Source organism: Branchiostoma lanceolatum, chromosome 4, assembly GCF_035083965.1.
Source record: "Branchiostoma lanceolatum isolate klBraLanc5 chromosome 4, klBraLanc5.hap2, whole genome shotgun sequence".
In the NCBI taxonomy this organism is placed as follows: domain Eukaryota; kingdom Metazoa; phylum Chordata; class Leptocardii; order Amphioxiformes; family Branchiostomatidae; genus Branchiostoma; species Branchiostoma lanceolatum.
Genome location: NC_089725.1, coordinates 30,175,615 through 30,199,942, shown reverse-complemented (window position 1 = coordinate 30,199,942; position 24,328 = coordinate 30,175,615). Strand labels below are relative to the sequence as shown.

General features: G+C 41.1%; 1 protein-coding gene across 1 annotated transcript in view; it reads left to right on the top strand.

The window, feature by feature from the left end:
- LOC136432043 (low-density lipoprotein receptor-related protein 2-like) overlaps positions 1-22,777 on the top strand; it is a 28,838-nt gene extending 6,061 nt beyond the window's left edge. The window contains exons 3-23 of the mRNA XM_066423061.1: positions 559-675; positions 3,025-3,147; positions 5,474-5,699; positions 6,053-6,249; positions 7,377-7,487; positions 7,927-8,049; positions 8,503-8,613; positions 8,985-9,160; positions 10,146-10,301; positions 10,693-10,831; positions 11,849-12,072; positions 13,359-13,517; positions 14,290-14,434; positions 15,129-15,240; positions 15,746-15,822; positions 16,321-16,452; positions 17,263-17,376; positions 19,495-19,611; positions 20,432-20,596; positions 21,897-22,451; positions 22,680-22,777. Coding sequence (XP_066279158.1) covers positions 559-675; positions 3,025-3,147; positions 5,474-5,699; positions 6,053-6,249; positions 7,377-7,487; positions 7,927-8,049; positions 8,503-8,613; positions 8,985-9,160; positions 10,146-10,301; positions 10,693-10,831; positions 11,849-12,072; positions 13,359-13,517; positions 14,290-14,434; positions 15,129-15,240; positions 15,746-15,822; positions 16,321-16,452; positions 17,263-17,376; positions 19,495-19,611; positions 20,432-20,596; positions 21,897-22,451; positions 22,680-22,777 — 3,377 coding nt within the window. The remainder of the gene's footprint in view (positions 1-558; positions 676-3,024; positions 3,148-5,473; positions 5,700-6,052; positions 6,250-7,376; positions 7,488-7,926; positions 8,050-8,502; positions 8,614-8,984; positions 9,161-10,145; positions 10,302-10,692; positions 10,832-11,848; positions 12,073-13,358; positions 13,518-14,289; positions 14,435-15,128; positions 15,241-15,745; positions 15,823-16,320; positions 16,453-17,262; positions 17,377-19,494; positions 19,612-20,431; positions 20,597-21,896; positions 22,452-22,679) is intronic.
- Positions 22,778-24,328: the final 1,551 nt, after the last annotated feature.

Genomic DNA, 24,328 nt, shown 5'->3' with positions numbered 1-24,328 from the left:
CCCTACTCTTTTCGTTAAGTGCGGTGGGTTCTTTTGCGTGCTTGAGGTGTTGCTCTCCTCAAACACGGGACCTCCATTTAGCGTCTTATTCGAGGGACGTCCCTAACCGCAGCTAGGTACTCATTTTCACCTGAGTGAAGTGAGGAAAGTCGTGTTAAATGCCTTTCCCAGGGGCACAACGTCAGCGGGACAAACCCAGGACCTCTGGGTTCTGGGCCGAACACCCTGCCACTGCGCCACCGCAACGCCACATTGACATAGTCACCACTCTTTGCCTATACTTCTCAGGGGGAAGAATTTCAATTTCGTGTGTCATCATTCTCCTATTGTACGTATGTTCTTAACTCTTTCCACCCATCCCTCCCGATACTTCAAAGCGTTAGTCAGGTCTTCTAAGTTCTAGTTCACAGCGCGCATCCTCACAAAGTTGATGCAATAAGGTTCTGCAGGGTCACCCTCCCTTGCTGGTATGTCAGTATGGCGACCCACTTTTAGATGATATGTCAAAGTTATACCTTCAAAAGTTTTGACTGTATATTTCGATCTGAATACTTATAGAATCCTGTGGATATCAGGGCCTGTGGCAGTGTGACAGTGGGGAATGCATCGACCAGACTGCGGTGTGTGACGGAGACAAGGACTGCTATTCTGGCGCGGATGAGGAAAACTGTCACAGTAGGTTTTAACATATTGTCAGTAATCAATCGGCATTAAGTTAGGCCCAATTTACACTTATTCTTTGCAACTGTAGTACTACACATCGTAGTCTACTTTTTTTAGTACACTACAACTTCACGTCCGCTTTACACTCACTGACAGGAAGCCTAGCCGGGCACCCGCTGTTCCTCGATTGCCATGAAACTGTAGTGACCTATTGTGACCTTTGAAAAATCCCGGGCGGGAATTTCAGCACGGTTTTTATTTGTGAAATGGTAGGGGTTTTACTGATGCGAAATACCAAGGAAAAGGGCCTGACAGCTCGGTTTTACTGTGAAAGCTAGAGAATGATCGCAGATGACCCGAAATGGAACACGCGTTTAGTTCGACTTACGTCAGATCGAACATGGTCCGGTTGTTGCCTTCGAACTGTAGTCTACTACCTCTGTACTACAGTTTCGCTTTACACCCGGTTCGAAGTCTCACAGAACCTCCGCCGAAGTGTAGTACTACAGCCTCCGAGGGCGTAGTAGACTTCTGTAGTAGACTACAGTAGTTTTCCTTTTACACCCAGTAAAAAGCTATAGACTACTACAATAGTAGACTACAATGTGTAGTACTACAGTTAAAAGGACAAGTGTAAATTGGGCCTTAGAAATATCATTCCGTTGTTTGCAGAGAGTGGCTGGGACTTTATAATGCGCAAAAGGTTAGACCATGCATCCAGACAACATACATCCCTCCTGTCATATCTGCTTTTACTTTGAGCAACTTAAAGCAGCCATTAAGGGAGATATTGTCATTGAAACATAATACTTTTCGCAATTATAGTAGCACTAAAGGCGTGAAACGGATGTTATTTTCCAAAAGATACTATTGGTATGAAGAAAGAAATGCATACTGATTCACAGTAAACAGTAGCCACTAGATATGATAGAATAGATATAGACATCTTTATTGACACAACAAAAGTACAGCGACTCTCGTAAGGTCTTCTACAACTATACATGCAAAAAACAAACAATGGTATACAGAATTATTGACCTTCGTACAAGTATATGAATACTTCAACATGTCGAGTTTAACTTATCACTTACACTACTAGTTCTAAGATCTAAACATTCTTTGATATATTTACCTATTTGTACACAGTAAGGATTGTCTCTTTCTAGCATGTATTTGAATTTATCTATAGAATGGAATGTATCGAATTCTGTTGAGCAAGCGGAAAGAAGGTTGAACAGCTTTGATAAGAGGGTGCAATATTCTTTTCACGACATAAAGGCAATGTATCTCAGTGCATGTCTGTCATTGCATGCCTACGGCGTTCATGTATGCAGCAAAGCTGTGCCTCACAAGGCCTGACTAAAGTTAGGTTAAGCCCCCCTGTCACTAGACCCGCGGCACGCTGGCGGCGTCGATGCGGCCGATCGAAGCACTTAACGAATTTCATCGACAAAAAACGAATATTTTTAAGCTTTATGTGTTTGTTGTCTTTTTAGTCATACTTGTACGTTTTGAATGATATCCCCATTATAACGTCAAGGGTAACACAAATCCAGTTTAGGACGCAGCGACGCAGCCAGCGTGCCGTGGATCCAGTGAGAGGGGGGCTTAAGGTTGAGAAATACTCTCTTGGGATATGAGAAAAAACATAATTCAAAAAAACAGAATGATTGAAAAGACAATAAAGCACACAAAGCGTAAAAACTGTTTTCTTATCAATGAAATTCGTTGAGCAATCTGTCAACTGTTAGGTCGCAGCGAGGTCGCCGCCCTATAGCTAGTGGGAAGGGGGTATAATTCACCACAGGTCCTGCAAAAAGTCCGCTGATTTTGTATTCATCGATAAACAATCTATTGGAAATGACAAAATTAAATTGTTTGATTGAAAGTATTTGGGAATACGTTCTTCAGGGTTGTTTTTTCATGTTGTTGTATTCATTAATCTTTAGGGTGGTCCCTTCAGTTTACAATGTAACTGATTTCCAAGGGAGCCCTTACATTACATGACAAATCATAATAAATCAGGATACAAAAGGATACCTTACGATAAACAATTCATAATCATATATAAAGATAGAAGAAGAACTTTATTGCACGACAATTGTACATGGTACAAAGTATGGCAAGAATTCGTAAACATAATACAAAGTAGAAGTATAGAATAAAACTTAACATCCTAATTAATAATACAATACAATAAGGGCTAGCATACATTTTGATATAGCATCTTTTTAACTAATACAATACAATAAGGGCTAGCATACATTTTGATATAGCGTAACAGTTATGATCGAGCTGGTTTAATCATTAGTTCCGGTATTTTTCTAATAAAGATAAATACATTAGTCTGTCCTCCTTCAGCAGACACACCGAGCGTGTTCCAGTGGTTTGACTGTGACGGGAGGAGCGTGCCAAGCTACCACGTCTGCGACGGTGTGCAGGACTGTCTGAACGGAAAGGACGAGATAAACTGTGTAACTCGAGGTGGGGATAAACTTAAGAATCGTTATCATACTACACACTCCATTTTGGTAAACCGAATTCTACTACAGAGTAATTAGGACTCAAAGGACCGTGTATCTCTGTTATATTGTATCTGTGATTCTGACCCTTACCTCTTCCCTCATGACCTCAATGAAAAGCGACCTGCGTGCCGATTTGAGCTTATCATGAATAAACAAAGGTTCAACCAAACAACCAAACAAACAAACAAACAAACAAACAAACTTGTTACGTTGATGAAGGTTAGACATCCAGGTAGTAAGATACGCCAAAAATAGTTACTCAAGCAAATTTTTAAAACGTTTATCCAGTTGCTTGAGTAACTATTTTTGGCGAATTCTGCTTGTGTATTTTAACGTTCTAGTGGCCTGAAGACAAAATATATTCATTCAGACCAAGTAGACTTACTCTTAGTGTGAATACACGGGCAATTAAAAAAATCATTTTCTAATAACAATGGCTACTTCATAGATATCAATTTGTGCGAAACTACGTTTATTCTTAAAACATTTCTTATCTAAAGATTGCTTAAAGATTCATTAAAAGAATGTTTCATATTCCGATATGTACATTAAAATCGGGTATAAAACTAGCACAGACAATTATAGTTCATAAGGCCACAGCATGTAAATTTTATGGATGACGCGAGCGAGCATTGATTTTCGCCTGATTTTGAAATAGAAGAAATATTTTTTTTACCTTCGTCAATGGTCAATATACCGAAAATGGGGCAATATGTCGCAAACGTCTGTAAGTTCCATCGCTTAAACGTTCTAGATGCCGTAAAAAGCAATTGCACATGTCGGAATGGTGAAAAATCCGTACAAAGGTGTTGTGCAATTATTGTGTATGCAAGCTGTGATAAGATTGCTCCTCGTCACCAACTTACAGGATCTAGGAAGAGACAGTGCAGCCCTCATACCAAACTTGTAATTGGAATTATTCTATAATTGCTGTGCCATTATCAACAACCTGTTATCCAATGTTTATTCTTGAATGAACTACTAACCAATCCGATAACAGGGTCAGATGAAGTAACTACTGTCATGCGGTTTGTGTAGACCATTGTTTAGCTGTCTGTCTGTTGAAGACAGAATAACGGGGTATTTCTGAGGCAAGACAATTCAGCCAGACAGTCAGGACAGCAATAGTGGAGAGAACTTCAGTTGAGACAAAGTGAGCAGAGCCAGCATCATGTAGTCACAGTCTCATGACTCGGGAGACTCCCGTGCCCAATGTACGAGAAACCATGTCTCTTCGTTCTTCAATTGCTATACAAACTCGGATCGAACTTGAGTGTCAAATTTTATCTAGTTGATATTATATTGAATACAGGCATGAAAGATTTGTTGGTTATAATACCATGTTTTATCGCTTCAATTCTTTATACATGCTTTATGGTATTCAAATTTGAAAATGTGGATATCCTATTTTTTGCCCGCCTTGTTTTTTTCGCCTGCGCGCACTGGATGTGGAGTCTGCAGAGGATGTAGCCTGGTCCCAGTCTCTAGGGATCGGCTTAGGGGTGTTTTACCGGTCCCAGTCTGCTTTATTGAACCGTTTCTGATAGCCTTTCTACTTCGGCTGCCACCCTACTTCCGCTACCACCCTACTTTCGCCGCCGGTGGCGAGCTAATTTAATCCAAGGCCGTAAACAACACCCCGAGTGGGCTAAGCTGTCTGGGCGGGCGGGGGTCACTCCCAGCGACGTAGAGATATCGGGGAGGCACCGAGGGTATGGTTTCCAGGCGACAGAGGATGTCATTCATAGAATTTACTTGCTGTGGCCTAAGTGTCATATTTGTCAAATCAACGGGGTCGAAAAGGATGAATGATACTTTGTATACATGCTGGACCTCTGTGCTATGCATATGATGTTCAAATCAAAAGGCTTTCAGATTCAGATTTAGATTTATTACAATCAACCTTGCATGTTGCATCCTCATGTTTACATGAAATTTAACATGAATTATGTCGATAGTTACATGCAATTAATTGATCGTTACATTACATAGTATGAAAATCACGCATATCACAAGCGAACAAACATGATTAAAAGCAGATAAAACAGATCATCGATATGTTGTTCCAAAACAATCTTGGTAAATTCGAAGTTACCTGCAATCGCATAGTAGGAGATTAGTTCTTATTACACAGCTTCAGAGCTCTAGGTATGAATGACAGTTCGTGCCTCTTTGTGACGTCATAACCCGTCTTACATTTAGAAAATGGGGAACCTGGAATTGCACAAATATTACGCTCTTTTCACTAAATCAACTGATCTATTTTCAATTTCACAATTACACAGGTTGGCTGGAAAGATCCACCGATTGGGCGATCGATTCAACACGTTCGGTACCTGGGTACGATCTTTATAACGTTCTTGATGGTGAAGACTACGTGTGGATGCCAGATGCACATCAGGGCCCCTGGTACATCACCTTCGATCTTCTCGTGCCGTACATGCTTTCCAAAATCAGCATTACCAACTGGGGAGACATGGACCACGACATTTCAGCATTCAAGTTTCAAAGGTCGGCACACAGTTAATTTCAACATCCGCCCTGACAACGTTAAACAACTTTTAATACTACGTGGTAGTTAGCTTAGTTATTCGAGTATCAACTGTAAAACCATGTTAGACACACTTGCCTTCATCACAGTACCAAAACGTTTTTAGTTATATGACTGTGTCCTTTTTGCTTTCCTTCCCGCTTGGAGTTCGGACTTATGTTCAACTAGGTTTATGTCATTCATAAGTTTGAGTGTGTTGTCAAATATTCTATTTTCCATAATGTACAAGTGGCGGCAAGAATATAAGATGTGTACAACTTAAGTCGGCCTGCACTTTGCCTTCGAATTATTTGATGTTTCTTTGGAACAAAAGGTCGGCATCCTCTAACCCGTACAGCTGGGAAGACGTGACGGTTGTGACCGATGCGGTGGGACCCCCGAGACAAGAGTTTAGTGGATTCTCGGCCACCAGTAGATTCTGGAAACTGCTCATCACTGCAACTGGTCACAGCCTTGATCCTTACCGAGAGCCTTGGTTAAGTGATGTCGGTTTTTTTGGACAACGAGTAGGTAGGTTGCTGTTTGAGTGCGCGTTTTTTAGACGCTAATTATTTCCGTTAAAACAGGTCAACGGGGGTGTGTTTAATCAAATGCCTATAATACTTTGCCTATGGCAACATCATGTCGTTAACTTGATTTTTCGTCAGAAGCAGACTTCAAATTTTATTCCGGTACAGAAATACCCACTGAATTTGTTTCATTGTTGTTGTTTTTTTACATTATGAATTATATTATTGAGGGTTTTTTTCATATTCAAACCAAAATGTATGCTTTGGGCTCCTGGAAATTAGAATTAAATGACCAGAAATTTGATGTGAGATTGCATCGGACACATACCGAAAGGATGTTCTCCACATTTTTGGCATATATCTCAGAGTCTGCAAAATGATTTTGTTGGGGATTCGTTGCAATTTAAAACAATGTATATTTTTCACTCCTGTGCCCTGGTAATATAGCCGAATGAAAATTTGGTACGTGCGTGCCTATGACATATGTCGATGGGCCAAAAATAGTTACTCATTAAGCAACTGGATAAGATTTTGAAACTTTCAAATTTCAACTTTCAAATTTCAACCTTCAAAATTTTGAAATTTTCAAAATTTTATCCAGTTGCTTGTCTTTGTTGGCGTATCTTACTGCCTGGATGTCTAACCGTCATCAACGTGTCGATGCATGGGTGTTCATCGAATTTCACACTTTCAAAACTACTTGAAAATGATTTATTTTGGGATTCTCCGACAAAAACCTGTATACTTTGGGCTCTGGGTATACTTGATGTTTAAACCAAATGACTTGGAATTTGGTATGTAGATGTCTATGACATATACCCACAGGACGCCATTAACTTTTGTTGCATACGGTACTTTAAACTTAACTGATGTATTTTCGAATTTTGGGCAAATTTCAGACCAAATATGTACATTTTGGCTCCCATGCCCTGGTATTATACTTCACTGACCTGAAATTTGGCATCGGGATACATGTTATGTATGCCCACTGGACTTCATTTGCAAGTTTGGCATACGCTACTTCAAATTGATCTATTTGGTTATTTCAAACAACAAAGTTTACAAGAGAGTCGGCGGTTATTTTTCATGTGGCACGAATAAAATTTTACGAAAACTTCACCTTCGCAGTGTGTGGGGATGACCAGTTCTCCTGCGTGGATGGAACATGCTTGTCGAACTCCGTACTATGTGACAGCCAGCGGGACTGCAGCACAGGAGAAGACGAAGAACGATGTGGAGGTGATTTTTCTCAAACTTTCTAACTATGTATAAATTATGTCTATCTATCTATTTATCTATTTATCTATCTATCTATCTATCTATCTATCTATCTATCTATCTATCTATCTATCTATCTATCTATCAATCTATCTATCTACATGTATCTATCTATCTATCTATCTATCTACCTATCTATCTATCTATCTATGTCTCTCTCCCTCTCTCTCCCCCCTCTCTCTCCCCTCTCTCCCCCCTCTCTCTCTCTCTGTCTCTCTCTGTCTTTCTCTGTCTGTCTGTCTCTGTCTCTGTCTCTGTCTCTGTCTCTCTCTCTCTCTCTCTCTCTCTCTCTCTCTCTCTCTCTCTCTCTTTATATATACATACATTGAATTGTTGTCGCTGCCGTTCTTGTTGTCTCTAATCTTGTGACAAGGGGTACCCTCCGCTCCGTGACATACAGGACCCTGCAGTAGTTTTCAGTTCGAGTGTGGCAGCAGATGTCTGCCAAGGTACCGAGTCTGTGACGGATTGCAGGACTGTTCGAACGGAAAAGACGAGCAAAATTGTGTCACTAACTCTACAGGTGAGAGTCAGATACCATATTTTTTTTACAATCAATATTTTAAGACATTGATAATAATGCATCACATGCAAATCCATACCCTAGGGTTAACTTAGTTGCAAACAAATAAAACAAACAAACACAGCAAACACAGTAATCAATGACTAGTATTTGTTACAGGTGGTACAAACTAGTATTAGATGATTTTATTCTCATGTCATTTATATCGCTACATGCAAACTACTAGGTAGACACAATACCATATTAGTACTTTCCAAACAAAATCAAATGAATTGACAGTAAGATTTGGAATATCAAGGAAGCATATACATCTTTTGTTCACATTGTCGTGTACCAGTTATGTCATAATCTTACCAAACATGTATTTCAAAATGCAACACAGGTGTTAAGAAAAATGTATCTCTTACATATGAAAGTCGAGAGTATAATTTTTCAAAATTCATGTCTCTACAGGTTGCGGGGATAAACAGTTCCGTTGTTCGGACGGTACCTGCCTGTTGGAGTCCCAGTTATGCAACAACCAGTCGGACTGCACTGGAGGGGAGGACGAAGATGACTGTGGGGGTAATTGCTGTAGATTATCTTTCCCAAAACATATACCTTCATCTGAATGTCGGACGCTTCGGCTTCGCTTTATCAACTCGGCCCACGGCTATTCTGGTCAACTCGGCCCAACATAAACACTTTGGTCAACTCGGCCCAACACTTTGCATATTATCTTAATTCGTTGGCTGTTGGTGTGTGTGTGTGTGTGTGTGTGTGTGTGTGTGTGTGTGAGTGTTGTGTGTGTGTGTGTGTGTGTGTGTGTGTGTGTGTGTGTGTGTGTGTGTGTGTGTGTGTGTGTGTGTGTGTGTGTGTGTGTGTGTGCGTGCGTGTGTGTGTTCGGTTTACTTAGTAGTGCAGGGAATAGCTCACTGTCGGTATATTTTCAACAGATGCGACACCTCCTGGATACCCTCTTGGTCTGGCGACTCGGTACATCCCCGATGTTTACATCACGGCCAGTTCTCAGTACAAGTCGGAGTTCGCACCATTTCACGCTCGGCACGCACCCCCGTCAACAGCAGGATACTGCTGGGTACCAAGTTCTGTAGAGGATCAATGGCTTCAGGTACAACATTTTGGGGTTTATTGTGTATCGGGTTAATGATGTTTTATTTGCAAGTTCTTGCCCGAGGGCTAATTGGAACATGAAAAAATGCATAGCAAGGGTTTGCTGTACAGATAGTGCGAGTTAACAATGTTGACTAGTGGAACAAATTGCTATTCTAAGAACTACTACGGAATACAATCTACGCTTTTTGGGTTTCACTTCTTTTTAAAAGCAGTGGAAGACGAAGTGTCCCACTTTTTTGTAATGAGTGGGTTTTGAGAGGTTAACAGGGTTCTAGTTTTCTTTTCGTCAGTAAACATTTGGACAAGTTTTGGTGGCTTCTTTAAAACGCTCTTTTCTTTCCTGATCATTGAAGGGGTTAATAATAAACTGCGCTATTAGCATCCCTTCAACAGGTCAGGCTTATAGAAACGTGTTTAATAGCGAACATCTCTGAGTCAGGAGAACTGGGAAAGCCTAACTCTGTTTATGCAAATGTTATGTTACCATGGTGTTGAAAGCGGTGGTTACTGGTCTCCTTAATGACAGAGACACGTGAGCTCCTATCGGATTCATTTTCATTTATTGATAATGAATGACGAGCTCCTAACGGTACTTTTAATTTTCTTTTTGAAATCGTGCAGTCTCTTTGCTTAGAGACAAACGGCCGCACTCTCTCGGGGTAGGTGGCCCATTACGCCCTTTACAGCTAGCGAGAGGTTGTGTAACGCAAATTAGGGATGTTGGCAATAATCTAGTCTCTACCAGACTAACTACGCCGGCTATAGGGAGAATATTGCCGGGGCACTCGAGGGTTTCATTCGCAGGCGCCTATTTGACCCTATCTCCGTAGCCGACTCCCTTCATACAATTGACTCTATTTGGCCAATTTCTACTTTGCCCCCAGCGAACCGCGGAGACTGGTAGAGGCTAGAAATAATCAAGAATGTATCCATTTACGTAGCAGTAACGTTTTGTCATAAATCTGTATTCTTAACTGCAGGTTTACTTTGGCAAGACTACTGACGTCACCGGCGTGGTGATCAGGGGAGGCGGCTCGCACTGGGACCTGGGCAGTTGGGTGACGTCATTCACTCTAGCCTTTAGTATGGACGGCGCTTCGTGGTCACCGTACGGAGGGAACAGCAGCAGCGCACAGGTAAAAAAGTTCTTCTTATCGTTGAACCTCGACATGTGATCAGAGGGACATATCTATGAAGTGAATTTTTGAATACCTTACTCATATATTCATAACAATACATGTAAACATAAATATAGATAGAGAGAGAGAGAGAGGAGACAGACAGAGATAGGAGAGTTTACACAACGAAACAGCCAATTTTACAACTGTAGATGGACTCCAGGAAGAATAGTGTATGATTTGTGAAAACTGTACACTAAATTAAATGGAGATCTATATAGAACAAACAAACAAGCAAACAAACAAACTGATGTGTCCGCACAGCCCTAGGTGACCACGATGAATATTGCGCAGTCTATGTTATTTCCGTGCCCAAATCAATGAGCTAAAGCATTTATTTTCTATCCAGATTTTCCAAGGAAACAGAGACCGGTACAACAAAGTGAGCCGTCCATTTCCGGATCCGGTTACGTCACGCTACATACGTCTGTATCCGACAGGATATGAAGGCTGGGTCGCCATGGTGATGGAGGTGTACGTCACAAATGGTTAGTTGGCTGTATGGCTGAATGTCTGGCTGGTTGGTTGGTTGGTTGGTTGGTTGGTTGGTTGGTTGGTTGGTTGGTTGGTTGGTTGGTTGGCTGATTGGCTACACCGACAATTTCTTTCTCAACCTACCTGTAAAGCATGTCATACAATCTCTCAAAGTTTCCACTCTTTTGATGAAGTACGTACAATGTAGAAATATATTCATTCGGTACCTATTGTAATTTTCGGTATTACCACCCCTCCTTTAATTATACATTCAATCACTTTGACCTTTGAAACCCATACAAAAAAATTAATGTATGGCCGAAAGGTTTATGATTTCTAAAATCACAGGGCCTCATTATCTTCAACAAAATGTGGAATTTACTTGTTCTTTTGATTTTGTTCGCATCAGTTTTTTTGTCTTATTTGCCTTGTTATTTATTTAAGGTTATTCTGAACAATTGTTTTGAATTAGTTTCTGTATTTGAGTTTGTTACAGTCTGTTTGGTTCCGCTTCTCTTTCTCATACATTTTAATTTATATCATCTGTATTGTCCCATAGCCTAGAATGTTAAAACTTTATTTTTCTATCTATTATGTCTTATCCTTTGCAATATCTATCATTTATCGTTGGGTCCGTGGTTTACGCTTGTATCTGTTCTTGTTTTCTATTTCTTATTCATGTGTATGTATGTATGTATTGACAATTGAAATGCAATGAAAAAACAAAATGCTTCAGTTGCAACTATCTAGCATCTTTCATATGTAAACAAACTAGAGTAGTAGCAGTTATACAAGATACAATATAACTTTATTGCAAGTTCATGCCCAAAGGCTAATTGCAGACAACCGGGTACATGGATACATGGCAATCGGAATAGTTATCTAGTCTACTATGAGCGTTCTATGATAACCATGGTCGACTAAGGTTGGGTTTGACTTCTTTTTTGAAGGCAGTGGAAAATAAAGTGACCCACGTTTTGAAGCATAAGTGGGTTGGTTGATGGTACAATAGTTAAAGGATTTCTTTTCAGAGGAAAACACTTGGCTGAATCAAGGAGGGTACTTTCCTTTGGGAGTGGGACTGGATCCCAACGATCCTGGTGCCGTTCCGAAGATCCCGAACCACGCGATGCGCGCCTCGTCGCGAGCCGACTCCTCCTTCCCGCGCCAGGCACGACTGAACAACGGGCGGGGACAGCAGCAGGGAGCGTGCTGGTCTCCGGCTCCGGGTCTTGACGCAGACCAGTGGCTGCAGGTACTTTTTACAATGGTTTATTGGTCAGAAATTACCCGTGCAATGGCAGCCAGTGCTGAATTGCTGCAGAGTTTACAATCACATAATACACAACAGATACAGATTTGCTCCACACTTCCACTTTGTGGAACTATCGCATGGGTCTAGGCGGCTGCCGTTCGGCGCCAGCAGGTGACCTTCCCCAACCGAAGTCAGGTACCCATTCACACCTGGGTGGAGTGAGGAAAGTCGGGTAAAGTGCCTTTCCCAAGGGCACAAAATCGAGGCATATCGGGGTTTCGAACCTGGGACCTCTCGGTTCTGGGCGAAGCACACTACCGATTGCGCTGCAGGTACCTTTCTCAGTGTTACCACACTACTGAGGTGGTCAAAGGATTAAGAAATTGCTCGGGTACGGGCCTGGGGAGTAGATAGCGAATGATACCATAAAATCAAGAAATGCTCATCATCACCATGAGCTATCACCAACCGTCCGGGGAGGGGAACGGTCAGAGTAAGAATCTGCTTGCATATCATAAGATATTGCAGTTCTTACTGCAAAGTCCCTTGCAGAGTCTATGATATTCAGCCAGCGCACTCGTGGTCTTCGACTCTTTTTAGCGTAACAGCAGATGAAGTTTTTATTCCCAACGGTGCGAAGACAGAACGTATGAACTCGGTCTTCGACACTTCGCAGTATAGTCCTATTTTGAGCAACTAATTCCTGAAGGGACTGGATAACCCACTTATGTAGAGCAAAATCCCAAAAATAGAAATAGAACGCACCATTACGGAAAAAAATGCTACTTTGTGTAGACAGAATCTGACATTTATGCTGAGGGATTCAGCTGTATTTAAGATTGATATCATATTTGTGCATAAGTACGATATGAAGGTCGAAGTGCCAAAACCCAAACATAAAGATATGGATAAATGAATATATGAAAAGTTTATTGCAAATTCCTGCCCGTAGGCTAATTGCAAGTACATGTACTTGTAACACGGAGTGGACGGACAGACAATAATGAACAGTATAACATATGTCTACTCTAGTCTTAACTACTGCCACTAAGTTCGAACTTATTGGGTTCGACTTCTTTTTCCGAGACAGTGGAAGACGAATGATCCCAATTTTTCTGTAATGTGTTGGTTTGTGATGTTAAGAGGAGAGTAGTTTTCTTTTTGTCTGAAAACGTGGAGAAATCAGGGTGATATAAAATATAGATGTGGTGTTTTTGATAAATTGATTTATTTATGTTCAAATTTTAAGCAAGGGTGTTTTTTTTTTTCTTTTCTTTTCTCTCTAGATTCAGCATGACAGGTTATACGATGTAGCCGGTGTCGTCACCCAGGGGGCTTACAACCTGGACCAATGGGTGACGTCATACAAGCTGGCTTTCCGAGTCCGTCTGGATGTCCCAACCTGGACTACATACACAAACAGTCCCGGCGACGACGAAGGAATGGTTAAATCAAGTTAACATATTCTAACTGACTGTCTTTCTTTCTTTCTTTGCATGCAAGCACGGTAACTCCATAACAATCCAGAGAAATAGAAATCGATGAAAAAAACGGTGAAACTTTGCGGAGAGGAGAAGGGGGCAGCCTCTGTCCTAAGCACTTAGACAGGTAGGCAGGGGGAAATGTTGCGGAGAGGAGGAAGGGGCCAGCCTCTGCCCAAAGCACTTTGACAGGTAGGCAGGGGGAAATATGGCGGTACAGGGCTAACAGGAACACCAGATTGATGCCAGCAACGTTAGTGAACCGGGAAAGAAGTTGAACTTAATCAGATCGATTCGAAATTCAAAAGAACTGATTTACACTGATATCGAGATCCATAGAAAAGAATAAGGTTTGACTCTCAAACTCGTAGGAGTTACCGGTGCTTTTGAGGCTCAAACTGGCAATCGTAATGAAAAAAAGACTCTTTTTACACAACCAAGATATTTATTCCACCGACGTTTCGGTGACCATCTGTCACCTTCTTCAGTGCAATTATGACTGGTTCACATAGTAATGCAGCACAGGTGTCGCAGCTTATACTAGTACATACTGATGAGATGCATTCCCAAACGCAAAGTATTTGGTGGTCACCGAAACGTCGGTGGAATAAATCTCTTGGTTGTGTAAAAAGAGTCTTTTTAGTCAGTGACTTCCCAACCTGATGAAACGGGTGGCAATCGTAGTGATTACACATGCATATGGACAATTGTTCCTGTTCAAGTGTTTCTGTTTCAGATATTCCAAGGAAACACGGACAGCCATCGCTACGTACGCAACATGTTGGACAGCCCAGTTCAGGCGCTCTTCACTCGTTTCTACCCTCTGACCTTCCACAATCAAATTGCCATGAGGGTAGAAATTTTAGTCAGGGATACAGCTGGTAACAGATAATTTGTTTTGTTGTTGTTTTTTTGCTGTAAAAAAATCTTATTTTACATGGCAAGAGTACTACAGTTGTATCAAATGTTAAAGCTTCCCCCATATGAGAGGAAAATGCACAATAACATGCTGCATTGTGTAATTGTTAACTGCATTGAAAATCCTCGTCGAAACACAAGAGTTGATACTTTGTGTTTATGTTGTTTTTCCTGATGTTTCTTAATATCCTCCTTCATTTTCACCTACTGTCAAATCTTCAAATCGAGTCAAATCCATGATCATGGGGGGGGGGGGGTCAATTTAAAACAAAATCCATCTTTGGACTTATGATTATACCAAAGTCTTATATTTGAGCGGGGGTTCTTTTGGACTGGTCCATTGGACTGGGGGTGCCGCTGGAAGATTCCACTCTTGCATGGGGGTAATTATTAAATTCAATTTTGGACTGGGGTGATTATGTAAAAGTCCACATTTTTTTTTATGGAAATGTTTTTGAACTGGTCCATTTTAACTGGAGGTAACGCCAGAAGAGTCCATTCTCGCACGGGAGTGACCTTTAAAAAGTGAAATATGCTGTATTTGCTTGCAAATGTTGCCTTTGTAGTTATATTTCATCATACGGCAATTTGATTAAAGGCTATATCAGTACCTACATGTACATATAAGCGCACCTTACAATCGATGCTTTCCATCAGATTCAAGGTGCGAACATTACGAAGCACGTTGCAACGGCGCATGCCAACCAAAGGAAAGCCTTTGTTGGCGTTTTGACGGATGTCTGCCGCGCATGTATAACTATGGAGACAGGTACATAATTTCTTTACTTGAATAACTCTTGCGGAGTATTTGTTTGTTTATTTGTTAATCAAAATTCACCACACACATTAAAGAAATGCATACTAGGTTGTCTTATTTTGTAATAAACATTTTTTTCTTGCAATGCTAAACTTCCAAGAGCTGAATGGAAGCCCAAACTTCAAGCAACCAAAAGCAATACACTTGTGAAATCCATGGCATTTCTGAAATATCCAGAACACGTCCATAGCATGTCCAGAACACGAGATATCAAATTAAGAAGTTCTGCTGCAGTGCCATGGAAAGCTGCCAGGGACTTATAATCTCACCATTTCTTCATGTTGCCAACACTTATCAACATTCCAAATATCATTAAGATCCATCCACTTCTCGAGGTATGCTGCTCACAGACATGCAAACAAACATACAAATAGACACACAGGCAAGGCGCAGAGACCCCAAAATAACCCTTTTTGATGAAGGTAACCGAAAAGGGGCGTATGTATCTGTTTTGCAGACCTGCATGTGAAGACATTCTTCAAGCAGAGTGCGGGTTGGCATCGACGGCTATGCTGGATGACCTCGGGTGTTATGGTCCGTTGTGTTAATTTTCTCTGTTTCATCACTGCCTCTAATCTGTACAGCGTTACGTTTATGTAATCTATTCTATTATTGTACAGTTACTCCTTTATTTCAACATACCAGGAGGTATCCGCTCATACATATGTATAACGATAGTGGTATCTATTTCTCATACATATTGCCACCATCGTGCTTAAGACGTCGATGATATTCATCTTGAAGATACATATGTTGAAACCTGGATATTTTAACCATGATTAGTAATATAAAATGTATCATCACTTATATGAAGGGAGCGTTTCTATGAATTGAAATTTCTAAACCGAACAACAATTTCTATAAAAACGATATTAGCAATACATTACTATGATTTTTACGTGCCAGTTAAGAACCACTGTTACTTCTTTGCCTTGAAGAAATCTACAGTCAGTTCAGTCAGTAAAGACGATATTAGCAATACATTAATTTTACGTGCCAATCAAAAAACACTGTTACTTCTTTGCCTTGAAGAAATCTACAGCCAGTTCAGTCCGTGTCTGGATGATGCCGGCTCGGGACAGGAATCTGAAGTATTTCATGACATCCAGGCTTGTGACGGCAGGGTGGACTGTTCAACAGGGAAGGACGAGGCAGACTGTGGCGGTAAGGCCGTTAGTCGCCGAATATAAGGCAGAGAACAGTTTTGAAGATATATAACAATCTCGTATAACAATACTTTACATTTGGAACCACATCATCCCACCATTGTTGTTGAACAGTATCTATTAATGTAACAATACTTTACGCTTGGGACTGCATTGTTAGCAGTAACACCTAGCTTCAGTGCACTGTGAACTAGTCGGTATTGCCTTGATGAAGATGGCAGACAGTCGTCGAAACGTCGGCTCTTGTAAAATACTTGGTTGTGAATAAAAGAACCTTGCTTTTCAGTTTTGAAGATATAGAATGTTTCATGCTTAATTTTGGCCATCCAAGTCTATGGAAGATTCAAACAGCTACCAAAACACACGCAGTTTTGTTAAAACAGTATAGCTTCTTGCCTTAAGTGCCTTTACTGCTTCCAAAAATGCTGAAATACCTAATTCAAGACCTTTTCACAAAATCATGCTTATAGCGGCCTGTATCCAATCAACCACTCTCATGCTGCACGTTGTTTTTCCTTCTTTTTATTTATTTTATGTATTTTTAGCTTTATTTTATTTTATTTTATTGGAATTGCAACAGTGCAATACACGTGGGACACAGGCAGCTATTGCTGATGTAGTGACCCACACACATAATGTACCCGTTTTTTACACTTGGGTGGAGTGGGGAAAATCGTGTAAAGTGCCTTTTTTCCCAAGGGCACAAGATCGGTGGCGCCCGGGACCCCTGGGTTCTGAGTCGAAAATCCTGTCGTTACGCCACACGACCCCACGTTAACAGGATGTGCCTTCTTTCCCTTCTTACCAGGATGTGCAATGGAATGTTTTACTGGTCTGGATGACCCGTGCATTCCACATGGATGGGTGTGTGACGGGTTTGTGGACTGTTTGGACGGGAAGGACGAACAGAGGTGTCTTCAAGGTACATTATTGACTGTATCTGTGTCTGACTGTGTATATATGGCCTCCGTCGGTCAGTATTGCAGCCCTACAGAATCGACTTTTGCTAAACAGCCCTATGTGAGAATGGCAGTCTCTGCCACAAAAATCACATCTTTAAGCTGACTCAGCTCTTTTCTGCGGATCCGCTTTTCTTCTGCGCTGTGCGCCAGTCTGGCTTCTCCTGATTTGAGGTGTCCGGACAGTGTGCATCTCCACCTGGAACGGTCACTTGCAAGGTCCTCCCAGTGCTCCGTATCAATATCTAGAGCCTTCAAGTCCCTCTTGAACCACAGCTGTGGCCTCCCGGTGCTTCTTTTTCCTGAGATAGTCGGTATAATCCTCCCTCAGCGTTACACACCAGGTTCGCAGGCACGCGGCGCGGTGACAGCTGGTTATATTACACCGAACGACCAACTGACCTAATCTTTACACATCTGAATATAAGGGTTGTTTAAAGCGAGGATGCCCCTACAATACTTGGTGGCACCCAGTTCCATGCACTCCATGATAATTCTAGGGAAAACGGATTTTTGAACACCTCAATCCTGGGTTAGTAACACTGGCACTTGAAGGCATAGCTATTTTTTGTCCGTGTCTGAGTTGGCATTAGATACTACACAGGTGATAAAAGTGAATTTTAGGAAATATGGTATCCCGGCTCCTGTTTCCCGGTAATTGGACGGTTGTTGCTTTGAATTCTCCTCCTTCTATGGTGACCTAGACTAGAGTTTGGTACACGTACACCTTTACACTTTCCCATACAACGTTTCAGAAATTTGGATACTAGAAAGTTTATTGCAAATTCCTGCCCGCGGGCTAATTGCAAGTACATGTACATGTAACACGGAGTGGACGGACAGACAATGATGAACAATCTAACATATGACTAGTCTTAACTTCTGACACTAAGTTCAAACTTATTGGGTTCGGCTTCTTTTTCCGAGACAGTGAAAGACGACTGATCCCACTTTTTCTGTAATATGTGGGTTTTGTGATGTTAGTAGTAGAGTAGGTTTACTACTACCACTAATAATAATAATGATGATGATTATGATAATGATGATAATAATGATGATGATGATGATGATGATGCTGCTGCTGATGATGATCATGATAATAATAGTAATAATAACCATTCCAGTTCATTCAATTCACTATTTAAATAGCAGGTTGTTTTATTTGATTGTCACATGAGGATCGGATATTGATTTAAGACAAGGCCATATCGTAGTGGCTTTATAACTTTCTATTTCTAATCTATTCTACCATTCGAACAAAAAGAGAACAGAACATGTTGAGCTAATGACAATCTCTGACGCTGTGAGATCAAAAACAGGGCGTTCAGTGTAATATAGCCAGCTGCTGCCGCGCCGCGCGCATACGAAGCTGGTGTGCTAAGCTAATCTCCAAGCAGATCTACACGGGGCGCCGAAAATCGTATATGCTAGCCAGAGAAGCTCCAGTCAGCCAGATAAGCTCCAGTCAGCCCCGTACTTGGAGATTAGTGTTAAGCCCTCCTCTCACTGGACCCGCGGTACGCTGGCGGCGTCGCTGCGGCCGATCGAATTGACAAAGCACTCAACGAATTTCATCAGCAAAAAACTAATCTTTGTAAGCTTTGTGTGTTTTGTTGTCTTTTTTACCATACTTGTACGTTTTGAATGATACTCCCATTATAAAGTCAAGGGTAACACAAATCCCGTTTAGGACGCAGCGACGCCACCAGCGTGCCGCGGGTCCAGTGAGAGGGGGGTTATACCGCTTATTTAGATACAGATACAGACAAAAACATGGGGTTAGGGTTATGTGATTATTTGTGTCGAAAGGTTATCGTTGTAGTATGATTGTATGGATAGCAAGGGTAAGACATCCCTGGAGGATAAGATACTTTCTACTTTCTCACTTGTTTGTTTGTTTGTTTGTTTGTTTGTTTGTTTTATTCAGATCTCCATTAGTGTACAATTTTTGAAATTTTTACACTAATCTTCCTTGAGTCCGCCTACATTAAATACAATTCTATCAAATACAGGAACAATACAATTAAATCAAATACAGGAAAAAAAACTAATACTGATGCCTTTCTTTTGTGTCATGAAAGGAGTATCGAAGGACTGCTTTTTCTCCTGCATCAACAACGTCACCTGTCTACCAACACGACAGCTGGGGGACGGACGTCGGGACTGTGCTTTCGGAGAGGACGAAAGGCCCGATTATAGTAAATACATAATCGATAGTCCATGTGTCGTATTTACATACATTCTATGACTAGCATATATGGCATTAGATATTTACGAATGACAGAGTTTCCTCTTCTAAATTTCAGGTTCATTATCTACCAGCCGCTTGTTCCATTATGCATTTCGCAAACAAGCAGCTAGACAATTAATGAGGCTGTAGTATAATCGTGCCCTGGCCAGGAGCAGTGTTTATTCTACAATGTCACCAAGTAAACTTTGTTTCATGATTCAATCGATTCTTTTGATGCCCGACTTCGAAAACTATCGCATTCTTTTGTTTCTCGTTTGCTCTGTTCTGACAATATTATCATACAGACACTCATACATTCCGAATCATTATACTACAGCACATTCTGTAGTCATTATTTCAACCTGGTTTTTAAAAGATAGTATAAGTAAGTTATATTGTATTGTATATTTTATGTAGTCGTTCTTCTTTGTATGTTGTATCATATGGGCCAGGTGCCTGAATTAAAGTTGAAATGAAATGATACTCGCGATCCAGTCAAAAGTACACTAAAAAGCCATGTTCATCTTCTAGAACACACTGTACTTTTCCAACTTGATATTCAATGCAGTTATCGTTGAGAGATCCTTGTGAAACGTTCGTTGACCTAATCCATCAACTTCTTTGATCAGAAGATTGTATAAATTGTTGTGATTCGTGCGTAATTTGATAAACTTAAAGGTGCTTACTTACTCATTTTAAACTTAAAAAAAGACGCTAAATAGTTGTATCGTGCTACATGTAATCTAAAGTTTTACCACAAAATGATCAATACACATGTGCTTTTACAGTTGAAGAGGCTCTGCGTGACAAGTGGGGCTCCTGCAGCTACAACTGCACGTCCGTCTACGGGAACGCGTCGTGCGTTCCTGGCGTGTTCGGCTGTGACGACGACGCGGACTGTCTGGAAGAAGAGGACGAACAGAGATGCGACGGCGTCACATCTCCACCATCCGGTGAATATCATTATCTTATCATGCATTCATATATAATACAATCTTTATTGACGCAACAAAATTACAGCGACTTTCGTAAGGTCTACTACATCTATACATACATACATAGTACATACATACATACAAGCGAATAGGTGCATACAAATGAGTTTGATTACACACAATCATACGAGATAGAGCAACATATCGAAATTTCACGTGTCATATTGTTTGTTCTAATGTCCAAACATTCTTTGATGTACATAACTATCTGTACACAATAAGGAATATCACCTCCTAGTATTTAGTTGAATCTATCAACAGATCGAAGCGCATTGAATTCACTTGAACAAGCGGAAATAAAGGTGAATTCATACATATTCACCAGGTTCTGTTATTACAGCCAGTAGGTACCCAATTCTCAATTCCAATTCATAGTTTGTCGCTCATTCTCACTACCCAGTCCAGTGCAGTTTCGTTGGCTTTCGAGGTCTGCAGCTGTGCATCAGGTGTTGTGAGGTTTGGGGGTCCTCACCGCAGCTGCAGGCTGCACTGTTGGTCTTCCACCACCGTAGCAGGTTGTCACCTGTCCTTGCCACCTTTGCCCGGTTCAGGGCAACCCAGTTCCTTTCTGGCTGTAGAATGTGCTCGAGGAACATCCTCGAACACGGGACCCCCATTTTACGTCTCTTCCAAAAGATGGTGCTTAGCTTGAACAAAAATCAGGACACGGAGCGATTTCACTGACTTTGCAAACCTACAAAACTGACCGGTGCTGACCGCTGTGACGGTGTCCTTGAATTGTATTTCAATGGATCGAAGCTCAAGCGTTTATTGAGTTTTTTGTTTGAATCTCATCGATAATTTTTTTACGCATTCTTGTACACACACACACACACACAAACACACACACACACACACACACACTCTCTCTCTCTCTCTCTCTCGCGCGCGCGCGCGCTCTCTCACTCTCAAACACACTAAAGCAGTGAAGCATGAAACATTAGCATTCCATACGGTGTTTGGAGAGTTGTTTTTAGAAATAAATGGCCTTAAAAAAGTTTCAAGACGTTTTCTATATGATATTTCTTTATGGTATGGGCTATGGAATAAAGTTATCGTCATCTCTGATCACGGGAGGGGTGCTGATTAGGTCAGAAGGGATTTTCAAAACTGTTTCCTGTCTTCTTCTTCTTCTTTGTATAGGATTGGCAGATATGGATTTAACTTGAGGTTTTAAAAACATACATGTACTTTACTTTTAAAGACTATCAATAAGCCATAATGTTCGACAGTGACCCGTGAATGTTGTTTTTGAAAGGTCCTGGAGACGATTGCCCGACGGTTGCATGTTTTCTGCCCGGTGTGCCGGAACTGTACTGTTTGCCAACTCATCTGGTCTGTGATGGACATCCAGACTGTATGTCACTGGAGGACGAGCAGGGATGTGCCAATGGCCGGGTAGAGGATCTTCAAGCACCCACCGGAGGACCTACGGATGGTCAAGAACCCACCGGAGGTCCTCCGGGTGGTCAAGAACCCACCGGAGGTTCTACGGGTGGTCAAGAACCCACCGGAGGTTCTACGGGTGGTCAAGAACCCACCGGAGGTCCTCCGGGTGGTCAAGCACCCACCGGAGGTTTTACGGGTGGTCAAGAACCCACCGGAGGGTCTCCGGGTGGTCAAGAACCCACCGGAGGTTATACGGGTGGTCAAGAACCCACCGGAGGACCTACGGGTGGTCAAGAACCCACCGAAGGTCCTCCGGGTGGTCAAGCACCCACCGGAGGTTCTACGGACGGTCAAGAACAAAGCGGTGGACCCACCCATGGCCATGGGCCAACCGCAGAACCGACCAGGGGCCAAGAACAGCAAGGTAAACATGTTGATAACTCTCTAGCAAATAGCCAATCTACATTACAGCCTCATATGGATATCATGTTTTTTTTCTCAGAAAATGCACTAATTAAACATTGCTTTTTTTTATCATACACACGGGCTCGATTTTATGGATGACTTTTTTATATTCATACTTTCCAACTGATACAATAGCTGTTTCTTATAGCTGTCAAGTTTTCACAACTAACTTTATTTTTAGTTACAGGCCTCCATGCAAGCGACCATGGGCCGAAGGACCGAGCCACGCTTTGGATGACCATTGCCGCTGTTGTCGTTCAGATCTTCTTTTACAATGCCTTGTAGATAATGCCAGAGAGTTACACAGTAGGGAACTATCTATTTCACGAAGTATGCATCAATAAGAAATAGTATGCTACGTCTAAGAAGTCTTCAACGCGATTTTTATGGATTGATCTTAGTGGGACAGCGTTTGAAAAAACATATTTAGACCTTAGATTCACAGATCTTTATCCTTTAGGTTGTTACAAACATTTGCACATAACCGGATGTTTCTTTTTCAAAAATCAATGCATTGATTTTGTTTGTTTATGCATAGCTTTAAACATAGGTTTAAATGTATATGATACAATATCCAAGCTTTTTGAGATACATAATTCGTTTTATAAGTGAAAGATACCATCGTTGTATATTGCTGTATATTTCTCTGCTTAGCACTCAACACTTATGAGATATAGTATGATGTTTTAACACGCTTGACTACCATTAGGCTAGCCCAGTAGTGGCAAATTATTGGACACCGCAGAACAAGGGGCATTTTAGAACATAACAGAAAACATTACAAAACTACCAGATAGCAATTTTGATACCTCATTACGTTTTGAAAATAAGCAACATAACGCTAGGAGTTGATCTCTACAAATAAGGTCCACATCAGGAATTCGTTTCAAACCTCCCTTGGGAATTAGCTACATGTATATGCAAATCAAGAGCTGTTCAGGGATATGTTACGTCTTGAGGGACGACCTGGGAATTAGATTTTAATTCACTTCTAGTGACTGGCGCTATGTAAACCATCCCTGAAATGTGCTGTGTTCTACAATGTTCAATTCCTTGCCATATATTTAGACTAACCCCCTACTGCAGTGGCCTTGTGTGATCCGAGAGCTGTAGTAACGGAGATGGGCACCGCCCCTATAGACCGAAATATCTGTTAGTACAGTAAATAGGCTAATTTCAACAGGTCACTGTATAAATCTAGGTTTGACGATCTACATATCGGCAAATCTCAACAGATAAACAGCAACCAATTTTTTATGCCGCAAAAAGACTTATGTATTCAGTTCTTTAATGTTTGCAATATTTCATTACTTCAATTATTTCACCAGTTTGGTAGTTCAACATTTTACAATGTTCTTTTTTTTCAATCGTTTTCAATGGAAATATGCAGACAAGCATGGTATAGACACAATCATCAAAATAGATATATAAAATAAAAGTGATACCAAAACTGCAAAAATGTCCGATACTACAAATGTATACAATGGGATAAATATGCACAGAATCCATAATTAATAATTCATTAACATAACCAACTTCATGGGAAACACTAGTTGCTGTTAATGAATGAAAATAATAGGATAAGAAACTATTTCTGAACTAAAATTCAAACGACGTTTCGACGACCTGTTTGTTTTCCTCCTCGGCCCGTGATGATACACGAGCTACACAACGTAACGAGTTCATTTACATGGATAGGTCACAAGTAGGGCTGTGTACCTAAACAGAAATTCAGGTACAGGTACGGTACAGGTACAACAGTTTAGGTACAGGTCCGGACCTGCACATGTACCTAAGCAAGTTTGGTCAATTACTGTCTTTTTTAGTGGTAAATTG